The sequence below is a fragment of the Neopelma chrysocephalum genome, unplaced genomic scaffold (genome assembly GCF_003984885.1).
Source record: "Neopelma chrysocephalum unplaced genomic scaffold, ASM398488v2 Primary Assembly neopelma1_97034, whole genome shotgun sequence".
NCBI lineage: Eukaryota > Metazoa > Chordata > Aves > Passeriformes > Pipridae > Neopelma > Neopelma chrysocephalum.
In genome coordinates this window covers 3,147,657-3,167,082 of record NW_020925676.1, presented here as the reverse complement: position 1 = coordinate 3,167,082, position 19,426 = coordinate 3,147,657, and the positions used below count along the sequence as shown (strand labels likewise).

The 19,426-nt window shown below is 41.3% G+C and overlaps 1 protein-coding gene across 5 annotated transcripts in view; it reads left to right on the top strand.

Annotated features, from left to right (window-relative positions):
* Positions 1–19,426, top strand: part of GRIN3A (glutamate ionotropic receptor NMDA type subunit 3A) — a 68,826-nt gene that overhangs the window by 47,806 nt on the left and 1,594 nt on the right. For 2 of the 5 annotated variants that reach the window (XM_027671100.1, XM_027671098.1), the window contains 5 exons: positions 1,707–1,852; positions 3,002–3,117; positions 4,723–4,874; positions 15,029–15,193; positions 15,986–16,059. In XM_027671100.1, coding sequence (XP_027526901.1) covers positions 1,707–1,852; positions 3,002–3,117; positions 4,723–4,874; positions 15,029–15,193; positions 15,986–16,059 — 653 coding nt within the window. Of the gene's footprint in view, positions 1–1,706; positions 1,853–3,001; positions 3,118–4,722; positions 4,875–15,028; positions 15,194–15,519; positions 16,060–16,464; positions 17,080–19,426 lie in introns of those variants that run through there. The other 3 variants (XR_003532191.1, XM_027671099.1, XR_003532190.1) reach the window with 3 other exon arrangements.

Sequence of the window (19,426 nt, the reverse complement as noted above, 5' to 3'; positions counted from 1 at the left end):
AAAACCTAAAAAAATTAGTACTGACTATGGTGATGAGCTTCTTGGGACATAGAGTGCATTAGCCCACTCCAAACTCATTCTTTGAGCAGATCATCTTCACTGTCTGAAGGTTTGTGTTGACAGCATTGTGCTGGAAGTATCCATGATGTATTGTCACAGCCCAACTTCTGTTATTTATGTCTCCTGCACTTGAATACTGCTCCCACACTCCCAAGCAAGAACATGTACCTCTGCACCCACAATCCTTCTGGCACAGCATCCCTATGGCCAGCTCTGGATGGAGGCACATCCTGCCTCGCTTGTCCATAGTCATCTAGTCTGGAACTTCTCAAATGCCCACAGACTTGCATTTAGGGGCAGATCTTATTCCCAGGCTGCAGCACAAGGACCAGATCAGCTGAGTACAATGTGCACACTTTCCAGGTAATACCATAAATACAGTATGTCCATAGCTTCCAGGACATCAAAATACCATCCAAAAGACCTTTCTCTGTTCCTTTTCAGACTAAACTAGTTGACTGTGAGTTTACATCCTACCTGTGTTATCTTTAAAAAAGCTAGGAACACTCATTTATCCATGGGGTCATTGAAGAGAAGAATGGGGATGGTCTTTTTATGGCTTTGTGTGTTCCCCTACACTCTGTTCTACAAAGATGATAGTGTAGAAACGAGATGGACTGCCAGAAAAGACCTCTTTGCTTGATCTTTGCAAAGCAGAGCATGGCCATGGTGAGATCATCTTTGCAAGCTGCTGTGAAGACCACAAGTTTCCTCAGAAGCAAACAGAGCACGACTATTTCAGCCTTTCCTTAGCCTTATTTGGCTTCCTGTGCTCTGAAAGTTTGACCTTCTAGGGGCTGGTATGTTGCTGAAGGCTTTCCAATTAGTGTGTCTTGGCAACACGTCGCCAGCTCAAGGAAGTGATTGGTATAGTGGAGGGAACTGCCTGACACCTCCACTGCAGCTTGAGAATTTCCCCAGGAGGCCCTGAACACTCCAAAGACAAACAGGGCACTTCAGAAAGACAGGTCTGTGAAACCTGAGCTAGACTATTCGGGCCTTAAATACAAAGGGTGGAGCCAGTTGTGAAAAGGACAGGACACAAAACTGCAAAAACTGTCGGTATGTTTATAGCCTGCTCCAGGCTAGGCTGTGTAGAGGAGAATTCTTCCTCCTCCTCACTGGCAGGGGCAACTTTTTGGTGTACACAACATTCAGTCCTTAGTTTGTCTGTGAAGAATGGCAGCAAAAACTGTGATAAAGTGTATAGGCTTCTAGAAATGAGCTGAGGGTGCTACCCTTCTGTAGAAGGCAAAATTTCCTCCTTAAGGAGTCAGTAAAAGACATTTTACTGAAATAAGTTCAGACTGTGTGTCTTTTGCTGCCTACGCAGAGCCCCAGAGAGTGGATTGTAGCCAACCCAGAGGCTTCTCGTAACACTTCCTGAAACGTCACCAGCTATCCCAGTGTTGGTTTGGGTGTTCAGGGCATGTCATGGGAGATGTTTTTAATATTTGAAGAAGATCCTGAGAATTTAGTCACCTGGTAAGTCTTTTTCAAGTTTTTCTGGGATTTGGAAAGAGGACCAGAGGCAGGCCTGTGAATGCTGAAAATTTCTGACAAACTGTTCACAGGTATAAGACCAAGACACCAGATGTGACGAAGGCAAGTATCTCTGCTAATCTCTTCTGACTTCCTCTCCTCAGCTCCACCATCCATCCCAAGGGTTTCGGTTCGGGACCGTACGGGAGAGCAGCGCAGAGGATTATGTGAGGCAGAGCTTCCCAGAGATGCACGAATACATGCGGCGCTACAACGTCCCTGCCACCACAGATGGAGTGGCTTACCTGAAGTGAGCCTCTGCATGCAGCGGCACATCTGGTGCCTTGACCAATGAGGTGGCATGGCAGTGAAATGGTGATGGGTTTCCTGCTTGCCATGTCACTTATCCCACAAAACATCACAGCCCAAGCAAAAGCTGCCAATGAGGTTCCTCAGCATGGTGGGAGGAGAGAAGGTTCTCAGAGAGGAATCTTAATTTGTCATTAAGATGAAGCATTAGGCTGCTAAAAACTAATAAACACCAAGTCTTCTTGGTTTAGGGAATCACCAGACATTTGTGCTTGACAGTCTGGGGTCACACAACTTATCCAGGAAACGAACAGCTGATAATAAGCCTGAAATAATTGATTTGTCTTATTCATAGAAGCTGCGTAATAGATGGCCTGAGAATTTTCCGTCAGAATTTGTTTCCCAGACCTATCCTAATGATAATTAAGATACATGGCAGTTCTTTGAGTTACACTGGAATCAATCCATTGAAATCAGTGAAGTAATCACATCAGGAGAATACCCAGATTTTTAAAGGGACAGGAATCAAGGGTACAGTCCTTGGATCAGATGAGAATAGGCACTGCAACTGTTCTTTTGTATCATAATTTTATGCAAGCACGCTGTTCAGAAGTGATTATGTTAATAAAATTCAATCCTCCATGTTCATGGAGACTGAACATAGAGAAAAGCTGAATCAGGTGAAGGAAATAATTTACCTCATATTCAAGGAGAAAGGGGAAGGAATACCTTGGAGTGAGTTATCCTTTTGCATTTTTGGTGTAATATCTGTAGCTTTAACAACACAAATCAAGACAGAAGTAGTATTTTAGCAATTTCTGATCTTTTCCAAAAAAGCTTTGTGCTACCTTTCAACTGAATTGAAGTCCAACAGGTTGCAATGTTTTCAATCTTTCGCAGTAGAATTTTTTGGGAGCAAAGTAAGTCCTAAACCATCTGAACTGCTTTAAATGCACACAGTTTGCATTTCATGCACAATTCCCTTCTTCAAAATATAAATCAGTTTTCATTTTAAGTCCAGATGTGCAAAAGACTGCCCTGGTCTCTGTTTTCATACAGGGATCTTGCAGAGAATTGCATAGATAACTGTTCAGTGAGCATCACTGAGTCTTAGACTGTGAGATGATTCTGACTTTAACATTGAATACAGGCATGATCCAGAGAAACTTGATGCCTTCATCATGGATAAAGCACTCCTAGATTATGAAGTATCAATAGATGCTGACTGCAAGCTTCTAACTGTGGGAAAACCCTTTGCCATTGAAGGTAATAATTTTATAACATACTGCTCTGTTTCTCACGTGTCACATTTGCTGTTTAGTGATGTGGTATTCTCAATGAAAGTATGTGGGGGAAACTGTGAGAGATTACGGTAAAACCCTCAGTGAATAAACAGAATTAAAGCTTCAGCCCTTTTTTATGGTTGTTGAGCTTTCAGATCTCTTATACCATTTGTTTCAAGGCCAGGTTGGATGGAGCTTTGAACAGCCTGGTCTAGTAGAAGGGGTTCCTGCCCATAGAAGGATTTGTATGTGAGCAGCTGCATGTTTCACCATGCACCTGCAACCTGATAAATCTTCCCTTTCAGAAAGGTCAGTTCTACTGAAGGAAACCAAAAGCTTCCACAACTTTGAATCAAGTAAATCAGATTTCAATATAGAAAAAAAAAAAAACCAAACACAACTAAACCCCAAACAGTATGATTTTGCATGACTGGACTTCACATCATCCAATAACAAAAGAAGTATGCAGAAAATGTGATATTCATTCTAGCTATGCCTTCTCTAAAGGAAATCCTTCAATGTTAGCAAATATATTCAGGCACAATTCAAAAAACTCAGCAGCAAGGGAGATTATTGCATTGTAGATAAACATATCAGTGTGTCTCTCATTGAAAAGCAAGCTGCAGTCATGGCAAATTCAGCACTTGTGTACTTGCAGGGGTGTTTTCTTTCTTGCTGTGTTGTTGAGGGTTTTTTTAATGAGACAGTCTGAAATTCTGAATTCTGAACTGAAAAACAAAAATCCACAGTGGACTAGAAAGGAATCTCTCCAGGCAGTTGGCAGGACATCTCTGTATGCAACTGCATGTCTTCTAGGCATGAATTGTATTTGTTTATAATTTCTAAAGTCGAACCCCAGATTCTGCAAATAGAAATACCATATTCAGAGTTACTGAATCCATTTTCACTTACACTGAGTCCTTTACCAGCACTTCAACATGGTGAAAGACAACACAACGGCTAAAAACTGTATTTACTAGTATCTGAAGGTCCCTGTCACTGCCAGAGCAGAAGGGCATGAACTGAAAGCATAGTCCCCAGGCTTTAAATTGCTGTGTGATAACAATGCAGACTGCTCCCATATACATTTACATGCATATGGCTCCTCATCAGAAAATGTGTAGGAAGAAAATGTCACATCTGACACCACAGTCACATCCACTGCTCTGACAATGTAAAAGCATCACAGAGTGGTTTATGTGACATTGAGGCCCTTTAGCATTTCTAAAATAGGATAAAAAAAAAAGAACCCATTGCAAAAGCGTGCAAAAGTCTGTGTTCCTAGAGACAAGATAGATTTATTTTTCCAGCTGTACGTCCATTTTAAATTTTTGAACCTCCAGATTTGCATATTACTTTTGTGGCCTTAATAATTTTGAATTTGTATATCCTGCTTATAATGAGTGACTTTATTTTTGCACAGAAAAAGGCCTTGTCTCAGCATTCTCAGTCCACAGTAAACCAGTATCCAGGTTTGAACTGGCTGGCTGAAACAGAATGTCAGCTTGATCTTCCATACTGAAATCAACATCGCTTACCAAAAAGCATACAAGAAAGAGAGAGATTACTGTACTGTTTTTCCTTCTAGGATATGGCATTGGCCTTCCCCCAAACTCTCCGCTCACCTCAAACATCTCTGAACTGATCAGCCAGTACAAATCCCACGGTTTCATGGATGTTCTGCACGACAAGTGGTACAAGGTTGTTCCATGTGGGAAAAGAAGCTTTGCTGTCACGGAGGTAAACGATGAACTTGAGTCACCTAAGTGAGGATTTGTTCAAGCTGGCAACTATTTCCCCTTGTTCATAATGTGCAGTGGACATGCCGATGTGACAGAGATGGGTGGCAGCTGAAAGGAAGTGTGAGACTTCAAAAGAAAGATCTGCTAATCCCAGCAGAAGTAAGATCAGAGCATGAGAAAACATCAGTGAGACTGTGCTGCTAAGTTGAGTGTGCAGACTATGTGTCAGAGAGCTCTTCTGGAGACAAACAGGGGCATTAAAAACCATAATGTGGCACACTGCATAGCAAACCTATCTGATTCCACTCAGGTGTGTGTGTATCACCATCCACAGAGAGACAGGGAATTCAGTGCATCCCAAATTTCTAATATACCCTGACCACCTCCTAACATGGCAGCTACTTGTACCAGAGAGAGGATTTCAGCCTAGAAATTATCTGCTAAGGTACCATGCTAAGCACAGAGGGGAAATAGGTCTCAATTCCATGTAGATCTAGAGGAAATGAAAGTAAATCTCTATGGATTTATGTCCTGATTTCAAATCAGAGGAGTTGTGTCAGCTCATGGCAGCTGAAGATATAGACCATTATTTATGAGAAAAAGAAGACTCTAATCAGAAAAGCAGTTTTTTGTTAAGTTCCTAGACTATCAACTAAAAAAAGATGAAGTACTGAAGAATCAAAAGCTCCAGCAATGTCTGAAGCTTAAAGCATAGACCTTTAGCTCAAGGTCTGCCAAAAGAGGTAGGTTATATATTCTCACTAGTACAAAAAACATAGTGAAAGCTCTGCTTTCTCCTTCTCAGAGCCTTCAGCCAAATGCCAAACAAATGCTGTGTGTTCTCTGAGGAGGTGGTGGCGTGGCCATTCTCCCATAAAAGAGAATCTCAGTTTCCTGGGGCTCTGATGCCCACTTTTCAGTGGTCACCTGAGCATCTTGTCTGCAAACCTCTGGCTGCTGACTAAATCACTTGAAAGGCAGTATTTTTTGGAGATACGACAATGGAAATCTCTATTTGGTGTTTTTAATACGTAGATTGTTGGGGTATTTCTGCATGTCTTACTACATTTTTTACTTTTTCATTACAATTGTGTCAATATGGAACAAATTATATTACAGTAGACATTCATAGAAGAAAATTCAATTTATTTTTATTCAATTTATTCAATTTTTTCTTTCCTTTTTTTTGTGATTAATTCAAGACAAGAAAGCACATTTAAAAAAAAGTGGGTATTCACTGCTATTTCCAAGGTAGCTTATTCTGAAGATTATATTATCATCTAACAAAAGAATTATCTTTTTATAATAGCTGATATATCTGTTCATGACAAGCACTTCATTCAATGACCTCTTGTTACTCTACATTTTAACATGATTTTTTGAATTAAATCTCAGGAAAATTACCAGATGGTATTAATTACTTCAACTGTCTTAAAACTCAAAACTCTTACAGTAGAGAAAACTTACCTCCCTAGCAATTCCCTAGAGATGAGACATAAGGAGTTTCCTCTGATCATGAGAGTCTTACCCCAGAAGATGTATCGAGGGCTGTATGCTCTGTATTCCTATGGAAATAGCTAGGATATAGAATCAACTCTATTTAAAAATACAGTTTTAATTGGTACTGTTTTTCTCCCAGAATATATGTTTGCTCCTTCAAGCTAGTGGTCTGTAGAGTTGGTTGCATACAGCCCCCGGTGGAGGGCATGAGATGATTCCCTGGGCTACAGGAATAAAATATTAGAAATTGAGTTTTATATGTATATATGTATATATATATATATATAAAAAATATGTATATTATATATACATATATATATATAATGTATATTACATATATATATATAATATGTATATTACATATATAAATCATAAATAGGTATAAATATGGGGGGGGGGGTCCATGCTTAAAAAGGTACCAACAGAGGTGTGTGATCAAAAACAATTTGAAGACCAGTGCTCTTAGTCTTGAGTTCTCATTACTGTGTCTAGAAACAGAAACTTTTTTCCTGTCAGAGCAAATATAACAATACAGAAAATCAACCCTGGCTGGACCAATTGAAGTTGTCATATTATAAAACCAATTGAATTTGTGTTTTTGTGGAGAAAAGCAAGCACGAGCAATGAGAGAATAAATCTTGCATTCAAACTGGAGAGAAAAATATCTGATAGGTGGCATGTAATTTTTGCAGCTACTCTTCTGAAAGACCTTTGCAATTTTAAAATAGAAGGCAAGACCATACCATTTTCCTGCACAGGTATGATTAGTACATGATGTCTGAGGCAAACCCAGTTCTTCCACTTTCTTACATTATCACAAACCCCTTAATGTTCAGTATTGCAATACTGGGTGTCACTGTTTTCTAGGTCAGCCTTAAACTACCCCATGTTCATGGCCTGGAAAAACAGTGACATGGTTTAGGTACTCCAAGGTTTCTCAAGGCCCACCAACAAAGGGAGAGGAAGTGGGGAAAAAAGTTGCTCCAGGCTGAAAATTCAGATTTTGTCCCATGAATAGTCCCATGGAATTCTTATTTTCTCAGTGTTGAGTAGGTTTTAAGGACAGTATTTAAAGAGAGGCTTTAGGCAAGGGGTCACAGCTGGAAGACATGTTATGCTTTAAAGTAGTTCAGTTTTTTGAGTGTAACTTCCATGTGATGGCCAGAAAGACGGGCAGGTCTGGCTGCTCCAGGACTGGTTATGAGACCATAGTCGTTACTTGATGTATAATTGCACTAACGCAACATGTAAAACTGAGGTTTGGTTCAGAAAATAAGGTCCAACAGGCTGGTTCAGGTGACTGAATTGAAGGGCTCAGTTCATGAAGTACAGCAAGGCCAAGTGTAAGTTTCTGCACCTGAGTTGGGGCAATCCCAGTGATAAAACAAGGGCAAATGGCCTTAAGGCAAAAGAGGTAGATTTAGATGAGATATAATAACCTTTTTAGGTGGTGACGCCCTGGCACAGGTTGCCCAGAGAAGCTGTGGATGTCTCATCCCTGGAAACGTCTAAGGCCAAGCTGGACGGGGTTTTGAACAACCTGTTCTGGTGGGTGGCACCCCTGCCTATGACAGGGGATTTGGAACTATGAGGTCTTTAAGGTCTCTTCAAAACCAAACTATTCTAGTATTCTGTGAATTTAAAAAGTCTCTCAAAGACCTTGAACAATTCCCCACATACTGAAAGGTCCTTTCTCAACCAGAAAGAGTGAGCAGAAATATAACACCACTTGTAAGTCTGTGCCTTTGTGAGGTAAGCTCTGCTAAGTCCAGATCTTCATTTGCCTGAATTATCCTACTTCTGACACAACTCCCATGTGCATCCCTTCCTTTTCATCCACTCCCTCCTGGCCAAGAACTTGCAGATTTTAGGACGTGCTATTTCATAGCTGGGGAGATTTACTAAACAGCCAAGCAGCGGACACTCTAAAGCTTATCTTCCCTATTGTTACACCAAGAAGCATGGGAAATATTCTGGGATTTATCTTTGTGCTGGTTTGTATCATTTACTCCTGTAAAGCCCAGAAATCTCTGTTATTTAACTCCCTGCTGTCAGTCACAGTAGCATTTAACAGATTCACTGAAGTGTAGACAATGTTCAACACAGAAGCAGATAATTAATTTTTGAAAAAGTCTCAGCTTCTCAGTAGGTAGTCATTCACATGGGTTATATACCAAAGTAAGACCCAGCAATTGCCTTTTGATAGCTAGAGTAAGGGTCAGTATTTTTCTATGTCTCTTTGATAAATTTGGTCTGTGACACACTGCACCTGTTGACCAAGAGTAATGACCCAAAAATGGGAATATAAGTAGGTGAAATACTGAGCAGTATAGCATTTAAATGGGTGGAATACCCATTGTCCATTTTTGTCATTACCTTTTTAGGCTGTACCTGATTGTTATCCACCTGCCACTCCTGCCCACAGAGGTTAATTTTTCTTTTCTTTATTTTGAGATTAATTTTCCCACTCATAATATTTTACTAATCTTACACTGGGAAATCATATTTCCTGTGGCAGAACTCACTGCCAGCTCTTTCCATCTCTCTCTCTCTGGCATTGAATGAGGACCTTGCTCATTGTAAATTGCACTTCAAAACAAAGTTGTTGTGAAAAGGTATGATTCAGCCTGGGGCTGGAAGATTTGAGATGACTCCTCAAGCTGAGAAGCCAATAAAGATGAGTTGGAAAGTACAGAGGTCAGAAGTGCTTGACTCTGATGTTTTGTATGAACCTCTTCAGCAAAACCACTTACCCAAGGCACCCATTGGATCATTCCTGGGGAATGCAGCTAACTCAGACTTGGAATGAATTGCTGCAGTGATTCCATCTTACTCTCTCCATCACAGGTAATTGTGAGTAGCAGTGGCTGTTCATGTTGAGTGCTAGTCACTAACAGTATTGCTTGAGTACTCTTGGTTTTAGATGGTCATACTTCAGTTTCAAAGGAATTCCTTTGTGGTAAAATTGGTAGGTCCCCACTTTGGGCAGAGCATGGTGCAGGAGGGAAGAGGGATTGGCAGAGTTGTATTTGCACATGTTGCATCTGGACATGATCAATGTAATTGTTTTTCATTTTTCATACAGTACACTTAGCCCTTCCTCTACTGTTATTCTCACTAATGCCTCTTCAGAAGGAGCCAGGCTCCTGGGACTTTTCCCTCTATCCCATTAACTCCACTCAAGCTCAGGAGAGGCTGCAGGAAAATTTTTACAGTGTGAGTGGAAAAACAGTGGCACAGGTTGCCCAGAGAGGTAGCGAATGCCCCATCCCTGGAAGCGTTCAAGGCCAGGTTGGATGGGGCTCAGAGGAACTTGGTCTAGTTAAAGACGTCCCTACTTTGGGAGAAGCTAACTGTGTACACAGTGTTTTTCATTTAGGTTGGCAACCATCTCTAAGATCATGCAGTCCAACCATTAACCCAGCACTGCCAAGCCCACCACTAAACCATGTCCCTTAGCATCACATTTCTGTCTTTTAACTCCCTCCGGGGTTGGTGACTAATCCTCTTTTCATCTCTCATTAATGGTGGGATCCATTGATGACTCTTCTCTGGAGTCTTTGAAGGAACTTGCTTAAACTCACCATAGCTTCTGCCTGAATTGATGATCTTTGGCCTCAGGATCACATGAGAGGCACAACCAGACAATGCCTCATTCATCTTGCCATGATTTTATCCAGTTGTCACCCAGCAAATGTGTCTTTCTGATCTGCATTTTGCCTTGTCCCCTTAAAGTTCAACCATGAGTTTCCTTTTTTTGTTAACACCTATCACATGACAGCTCCACAGTGACTTTTCTAGCCCTTACCTTGAAGCTCTGGTTTAAGCTTGTCCCTGGTACTCTGCAGGTGCAGGCACTTCCAGAAAACAACTGCCCTGTGCTCATAAACAGCAGCTGCCCATCAGTCACATTTCACAGTACCTTGTCACCAGAGTGTGAAAAACAAACACAAATAATAGGAAAAAATCCTGAAGCCAAGAAAATTTCCTCAGCCTGCACATAGGCTGTCTGGGGAGGAGAGCATATTTAGATTCATCTGTTGAAACTGAAAACAAACAAACAAAAAACAAACAAAAACACAACAAAAAAAGAGTTTACTATCTGAGGAGTTACTGACAAGGCTTGGAAAATGGATGAATTGAAAGAAACACACTTATTACAAAATGGAGTAGTTTTCCAGTTCTGTGCAAAAGTCTTCACAACAAGAGGGGAAAGGAGCTTGTCTTGCTAATGCGAGACAATGATTTACAGTAAATCATTAAATTTGGCACTTGAAACCCTAAAATCATGGTCACAAGTCTTTGCTAAGGATAATCTTCCTAAAGAGATTAAATATGTATTATTTCAATGCTGCCACTTCATTGACAGGACAGAAAGCCATAAGAATAAAAATTAAGTAAAAAAATACTCCACATCTACAAGAAATGCCACAATATGGAGAGAGAGAGACATGTTTTAATACCAGTTAGCTAACTAAACAGAAGCATTAGCATTGGTAGGATATTGCAAACCCACTTAGATGTGTAAATGAGTTTAGAATTCTGCCCTTTATACCTATTTATCCCTGATAATTCCTTCTTCACACAGGTGCTGCAAAATTTACCTTCCTGATATCAGCAAAGCTTTTTAAAATCCTTACTGGGGAAATGCAATCAAAAAAATAAAACTTATTATTACAGCTAACACACACACAATACCCCTATTTAGTGTTTGGGTTCAGGAGCGTGTAGCACCTATATCTGTGCTGGGCTGCCAACCTTCAGAATACCCACAAAAATTTTACAAGCTTCTGATGAGTCAGAGCTGGCTTATTCAGTAAAACCAGCGTCAGTAAAGCATTTATAGTCTTTTGTAATAGAGAGTAAAACAGGAGCTTTTTGCATTAAAACAAATGCTGAAATCACCGAGTGCTGTTTTTCATCTCTGCTCCCTACCCCAAAGTACGCACAAATATCAGAATCTCTTTCTCTCTATTCCCTTGCTTCTCTTCAGGGCTCAAAAAAAAAAAAAAAAAAGAAAAGAAAAAGGCATAAAACTACAGTGGAGACAGCAGGAAATGTTTAGGTAGCAACTGCAGATACGGGCTGATAAATTGGAAAAGCCTCTCCATGGATATATAAAAAAATGAAGATACCTCCAGTTCTGCTCTTGTATTTGCTGCTTTCCTGAAACTGCCAATTTCCCAATTTGCAAGTGGGAATCAACTTTCAGGCTGTTGCCACTGCAGTGCTTAGCACCCATTAGCTGTAATTATCACAGGATGGACTAGGGTTGCTTATTGCTCCAGAACTACCATATGGGTGCAATTGAGTTCCTTGTCCTAAAACACAGGGAGCTACCTCATGAATTTATCATTACAAAGTTGGTGCAAGGATGTATTTCGATCCTGGCCTAGTACAAAATACACCACATTATGGGCTTTCATTCCTTAAAATAGAAAATAAAGATATTGCAGTAGAGAAATTCATCAGTTTGTTTTCTGTTGCCAGTACATACCCCCAACACACACACACCCATTCCCCTGCCCCCTTCAACTTCAGCAGAGAGGAAAGCAGTGATGCAGAGAATCTAGTTTATTTCTGCTTTTTCCACATACATTCCATATATGCACCTAAAAATACACACATAAACTACTAAATAAGTAATTGGTCTTGGTGCTCAAATCTGCTTGAGGTAATAACAATTAGAGGTGCCTCTATTAGATGGTTTCCTTTATGATTTAACATGTGTACCTACAGTAATTATGAACAGCTGATAAACAGCCATTTTACAGTAGTATGTAAATGTGCTGATATTGCTATAAATAATCACTCCATACACCATAAAACATGCTGTGCTAATTATTTCTCCCCTACCCATTTTCTCACTTAATTTAGTCTCAAAAATTTCCCTCTACTATGCAATCTTTGTCGGGCAGCTCTTTCAGTGCATTATCTTCTTTATTGCTAGATGAAATATTATTGATGCTTTGTTTTGGCATTTCCTTTCCTGGGAAAAGATGTCTTGCTTGGGACAATTTCAAAAGCTATCCATTACAAGTGAAAAACGCACCTGAGATGACAGTGCTGGAATTTCTTTCACCTGTTTCCAGGGAAGGTAGAAAACAATTCTGCAGAGCTGACAGGACAGAGATCTAGACCCTCATCAGCATAAATCAGAGAGGTTTTGTTGAAGACAGGGGAATTATTTTTCATGTAAGGAGCTGGCCAAGTTTTCTCTCTGCAGCAGTCCTGGAGTGGCATCAAACACTGATCTCAGGGTGGAGGAGACAACTCAGAATGCAGGAATCCCCAGAGCAGTAGGGATTTTTATTATTATTTTGAATGGCTGCAGTTTTATGATAATACATTAAAGTGAGTTCCTATTCTCAGAGCAATGTAAGTGCTCCATACCATACAGCAACCAAACATTAGGAGATCTCCCCTGCCTTTAGGGCTATACTGAGGTCTCAGCTCCGAGACCTTTGAGAGAAAGCTCAGACATAAGACCTCATTCTGATTTTATGCTACCTGGGCTAAAAGCTGAGTGTCTCAGTCTGAAAAGACTGGAAGGTTTGCTAAAGAGAATGAGTTATGGGACAAAACAAAACTCCTCTCTCTCAGCAATTGTGGATTTAAAATTTACGGGGCTTTACTCGAGGAAAGTGTGGAAAACAGAAGAGATAACAACCCTTTATTAAAAGATATATGTATGTTAGCAAAACAGTTAAAAAACAGTAACAGAACACAACAAAACTATACAGTGGTCCTAGAAAAGCAAAGTCTGGTAAATACTTCTCTGTCTTATTAGCGCAGTCCTAATCGTGGCCTGCAGGGGGGAGCTGTTGGATCGCAGAGGCGCAGAGCCTGCAGTTCGCTGGTATGGTCGGTAGGGAGCACTGCCGGGTCACCGGCAGCCACCACAGGGGAAAAGGGGCCTGGGGCCGGTCTTAGACCACGGGAGGAGCCGACAGGAAGATGGGGGAGCCCCCTCCACCCCTCAAAATGGAGGGAAAAAAAAAGGTAGGAAGGCAGTCTGCCCCTAGGGACTCACTGTGGTTCCCAGGTGGTGTCGTCTCAAGAAGCTCCCTTTCCCTCCTAGCGAGCACAGAGACTCTCCGATGAAACACAGCAGATTCGGGCCGGGGCCAAGAGGCAACTCTCAGGCCGAGCTGGAATCAGCAGTCCACGCTGGCCAGGGCAGGCAGTCAGGCAACAGGCTTCCAGGCCTTCTCTTCAGCCAAAACTCTGCACACAGACCCTGTCTCCGTCCTCCTGAGAGGGTCCAGCAGAACTGCCTCTGTCTCCCCTCGGAGCAGAGCCAGAGGCTTCTAATGGGCCATAAGCCAGGAATGTAGCCAAGCTGGCTAAATCTAATGTTATGCTAATCGCCTTCCCTCCCCCTTCCCTGTTTGGTGCTCCTGTTTCTCTTACAGGGAAGCAGGGAAGGAAAAATTCCCCTCTCTCAGATTATAATCTATAACACTGGGCTTTGCTGCCAGTTTAAGGAAACAGGTGACACAGACTTCCAGTCAAACACTTCAATTTTTGAGTGGTTTAAACCATTACCACATCATAGTAAGACTTGACAGAGATTCTGTGATAAATCCAGTTCCTCTTTCTGGATTACACAGATAGTCACAATAAAGCACAGGGGCCGCCACCACCCAAATGTACACAAGGAACACAACATGTCAGTTGTCCAGAGTAATAGCATTGCAGGTGCCATCTTCTGAAACATAGCTCTACCCAAGCAGTTTTTTGCTTCTTTTTTCTTATTATTTGGGGAATAACACTGTATAAGAGGAAGACACAAGTAGAATTTGTATTCTTGGAAATATTTCCATAGCAGTGTGTGGGCAGTAATTATTAGCAAGAGATTTTAGTTATTGATAAACTCACAGCTTAGTTATGGATGCATGAGCATAAACGTACTAAAATTATATGTAACACACAAACCTGACCCACCCATTACAGTGCACAGATTGCTGCTGTATAGAGTTTCTTGGTGGTCAAACATGAATGATGCCAATAAGACACTCAAGTTAATTAAAGGCTTCCTACCCTACATGAAAAAGGTCGTCAGCAGAAAAGGGTGGGAGTGTTCCCGATTTTCATAGCTGCAGTTGGGGTTCCCAACTAACACGACTTCGGTCCTGTTAATGTAGGGAGTGGAGAGGTGCCATGTTTGTGCCATTCGTTTGTTTTCTCCATGAACCTCCCTCAAGGGTAAAGCACAAAAAGGGGAAGTTAATGATCAATTCCCAGAAAACACAGACAGTGAGCAATCGGTCTTGGCTCTCTGCTGATGAAGGACTTCCTCTACAGTTCACTGACTGTATTCTGTCAAGCAGTATTCACATTTACAAATGCAAAGACACCACAAATACAGGATTCTTGTATGTGTTGAACACGTCATTTCATTAGGGATATGGCACAAATTCCTTGGTCTTTGGCTGATTCTCTTCCTATAATAGGTCCTTTGCTCTGACTGAACAACAAGCTCTCTGCAGCACAGAAAGGCTTTGTTGTGGACTGTGTCCAGATTATTCTGTTTTTTATTACATCACTGTGTATTCAGTCAGACCACATTTCCACATGAGAAAACAAAGCATCTGTGATAGTACACTGACAGCCTATTGCATTAACCTCCCCTTTTAATTTTATTCACAGACACTGCAAATGGGCATCAAGCATTTTTCAGGGCTCTTTGTGATGTTGTGCATTGGGTTTGGTTTGTCCATTCTCACCACCATTGGGGAACACATCGTGTACAGACTGGTCCTGCCACAAATCAAGAAGAAATCCAAGATGAAGTACTGGCTCCATACAAGTCAGGTACGTATTCAGAAGTGACCCTGTGAAAGAAGATCCTGTAATCCTGTGGCTGATTAAGAAAGCCTGCACAAGAACAAGGAGTAAAAGGTTGTAAGAGCACTGATGACTGACATTTGAAGTGCGGCAGCAGCTTCTGGAACTTGAAAAGGCTTACCTAGTGATGGAACGGGAAGCACAGACGAAACAGTTCAAATATTCACAGTTGCAAAGCTTGCAGAGGCACTTTTCCATTTGCACTTGTAACCTCATAGCCCTTTTGGATGACAGAAGCAACAGTGTTGTTATCCTGAACTGGCTAACCAGAACATTTTATCTCACTGTTACAGGTTCCCAAACTTTTGATCCCTGCAGGAAGTGCTGGGTAACGTCCTTCATTATTCTAGCAAAACTAACAGGACAAAATTGCTGTAGATGTTTGATCTAAAGGAAGAAGTTACTTTGCAGCAAAAGGCACAAGAGGGATGAGCTTCTGTTGCTTTGAAGCTCCACAGTGGAAGGAATCTTTTAGAACATAATGAAGTTTGCCAAGACACACCTTTTTTTTTTTTTTATGAGGAATTTTAACACCAAGGATTGTTTGCAAACTATTCATCAACCTTTCAGATTGCCCTTCCTTGGGAAGCTACAGGAAAACATATCTGTTGTAATGACAAAGGACAGACAAAGCTTGTATCCTTCACTTGGAAAATAATTTATGTTTAAGTCCATCACACAGAGCCCAAATTGTTTACCTATTTGTGGAGCTATTCTTAATCTTGCTTTTACTAATTTAATTTCCTCTCTTCCCTCTAGAGATTACATCGTGCTCTGAACAGTTCATTTATTGAGGAAAAACATCAGCCTGAGAAAAAACGAGTGGAAAAGAGGTGGGAAGTTTTCCATGGCTTAAAGCACAAACTATAAAAATTAAATTGAACTTATATATGTCATGTCTGGATATCTAGTTATGGATCTAATGCACCCCAAAGATAACAGAATCCAAAAAAAAGGAAACAGAAGTGATGAGGGAGGGAGGCAGAAAATAAATTAATTTTTTCCAATAAAGAGTAATAAACCCAGAAATTTTGTTTTTTTTCATGACTGCATACAGCTAATAAAGCACTCCCATTCCAAAGACAGGCTTTCCAGTCTAAGTCCACTGTCCTTCTGTTTAGGTAATTAATTACTCACTGAAGCACTGGCAAGTAACTAGAGCCCTGTGAGAGCTTCACAGTGAACGAGGCATCAGGCACTAGTATGTTAGAAACTCTTTCAGCTTTCTTATTTTTTAGAATGAGAAATAAGAAAGCTGAGAAGTGGAAAATGGAGTCCTTTCAGAAACCTTTGTGTTGAACAACCCTTGTTGGAAAAAAAAAGTAGGTAACAACCTTGCCTTGTTTTTATAGCCTATGTCTTCTTAAGAGAGGACAATCTTATCTACAGCTACCAGGAACATAAGGCATTGTATTAAAACTATTCACTTGCTCAGTAACTCAGAACTATTAGTGCACCTTTTAAGGACACAGGCAGCAGTCTTGCTTTTCTACAGATAAGTTCAACCATAGACTATTAGAAGTCTTCCAGGCTCTTGATGGATATTTGGCATGACTGAAACCCACAGACGTAAACATATGTTGTGCTTATTTGTCATTCCTGAACTAATGGCAGCTAAAGTAAGAAGTAAGCATCTATAAGCCCCTAGACTGCCTTTATACACACAGGTATATAGAAGTGCATGCAGTTCATTTCCTCTGTTTATAAACAGGGCTCAAAAAGCACCAGCTGAATATCTGCCAGGTGTTGAGCAGCATGGAAAGTTTGTAACACAAGGAGATAGCCCATAAGCCCCACAGAGAATGGCTTAGAAAAAGATCCACGCAAATATTGTTTCAACATGGAGAGTGAAGATGTGCTGCTGTCCAAAAACTTTTACCCATACAACATTCAGCCCATGTGTGCGCATGCACAAACACACACACACACACACACACACACTCCGTCCTGGCTCTTCTCATGGTCTGAGCTGCTGGTTGCACAGAATTATGGTGAATTTAACTCAACACACACAGTAACGTGGTGTCCAGCTTGTCATGAACACTGATGTGGCAAGGCTCAACCCAGAGGTCTCACATCAACTACATTATCACATTCTTTTTATTCCTGGTGGGGACTGGGTAGCTATGAAAAGTACCAAGATGTAGAAATGAAGTAGGAAGAATTTGCATCATGCTACTGCTGTATACCCCTGGTGGCCTAGTGGTTAGGATGCGGCACTCTCACCGCTGCGACCCAGGTTCGATTCCCCGGTCCCCCGGGCAGATGGAGCTTGTTAGCCCTGTGAGGCCATCCATCTATGAGAAGGTCACTCTAAACAAACCTACGTCCTGAGGACCTCACTGCCATTGTCCAAGCTTGCTTGGCCCCGGCAGATGAACTTTAGGATTAAAGGGTGGGCTCAGTTCAGTGCACGCTGTGTCTCACCTAAAAAATCCATTGCGCAGGCTTGAAAGGTAAAAGACCTTTCCCAAAATCTTCGTTCGCGAAGACTGGCCATACATACACTGCTGTTATCATCACAGAAGAAAATACACTGGGTTTTTTTAGGTCTAAGTTTCCAAAAACTAGAGGAGCTGCTCAGTATCAGTGGCCAAATTGTAAACGGTTTTATATACTTGGTGAAACTTGAGTATTAACTGTGGACTCTGGCCTTTGTTAAAATCACCTGCCAAGACCCTCAGATAAAAGCACCACCACTAGCAGAAGCTATGTTGGTTACTAACACCTTATCAAAAAGCTGTTTTGATTGAAAGACTAGAGAAAAACATTCAGACACCATGGATTAATGGTAGGACGCTTGAGAAATACTTACAAAACAAAGGGCTGCAGCTTCTCTGAGACAGGTGGTACTTCTCCAAAGCAAGTTGGAGCCCAGGACCCCTGGGACCTTGGGCTCTGCAAAACTGCACAGCTGGAGGCAGTTTTGGTCACCTCAGCTGCTTGTCACTAGTGGCCTTGTCTAGACCACTGCCTGTGTGGAAATGCAATTCTGCTCTTTGCCTTGAAGATACTTTGCCAATATCTACTTGCCAGGCTAATCCTGTTCCCTGTCTGAAACTTGCTTAAGAGGTACTTGTTTATTTTCATCTCTTCAGGGGATTAATTTTCACCACAAAACACACATCCAAGTTTAGCACAAGACTTGAGTCTTCTGGAGCCATGACCCAGGATGGGGCTGCTGCTCCTGCCTGAAATCCCCCCTCCTCCTTCTCTGCCATCCCATCTCTTTGAAAATATTTCCAACTTCCTTTTCTGGAGGCAGGTGAGAAAAGTAGCTACTCCCAGCTCCAGACGACTCCTGAATCCAACTGTTTTCAGCAGCCCCAGTCCTGAAATGTTAACCTCCTTCCTTAACCTACTGATTGGTACCTCACACTAATAGGTGTTTTGTCCCAGGATACCCACAGAAGACCCCTATGATGGAGTACTTTTGAACTTCAGAGTTTGAACCTCAGTTTTGAACCTCAGTTTATAAAATGAATCCACACAGATCTATCCCAAAGGTAAAGCAGGTAGGAAAGCTAAGGCTTCTCTCCCACAACAGCAAACTCTGTGCTTCCTTATGTTCCAGTTGGAGAGTGGAGGCCACAGGGTGCTCCTTTGTTTGAGAAGTAACCCTGGGAAATGCACTGATTTGGGAGGGTGGCAAAATTCCCCCAAAATAAAAGGGAAAAAATTCTCTGGAATCATATTATGGAAATATTTCTGCAGGTAAAAAATTGAAACACTTGCAAAAGTTCTCAAATTGAAATTTCTCCCCCAACATGACAATGCCAAAGTCTCTTGTTCTGTCAGGAAGTTCACAAACGTACCTGCAAGGTTTGGGTACAGCACGTCATTGTGTCCATCCTTAGAAGTGCAAGTAGCTCTCCAAAACTTCAAATCCAAAGGGCACCCCTTCTCCTTCACCTCTCCACATCAACTCAAGGCAGTCTCTTTCTTCCTCCATGCAAGCAAATACCCAAGCCAACACAGAGTACTAACATGCAAAGGACTAACACGATAATAAACTTGAGCATTGCAACCACAAAATCTTTCACAAAGCTTTGAAGGACTTGCATTTTCCTGAGCTGGAGCTGAGAGGACTGTAATTTCATAACTAACAAACAATTTTGGGGAAGATTTAGGATTCTGTTCTAGTCTCTGCTGTAGTTTAATCACAAAAATTTCGTCATTTACTCTCATGATTTGTGCTTC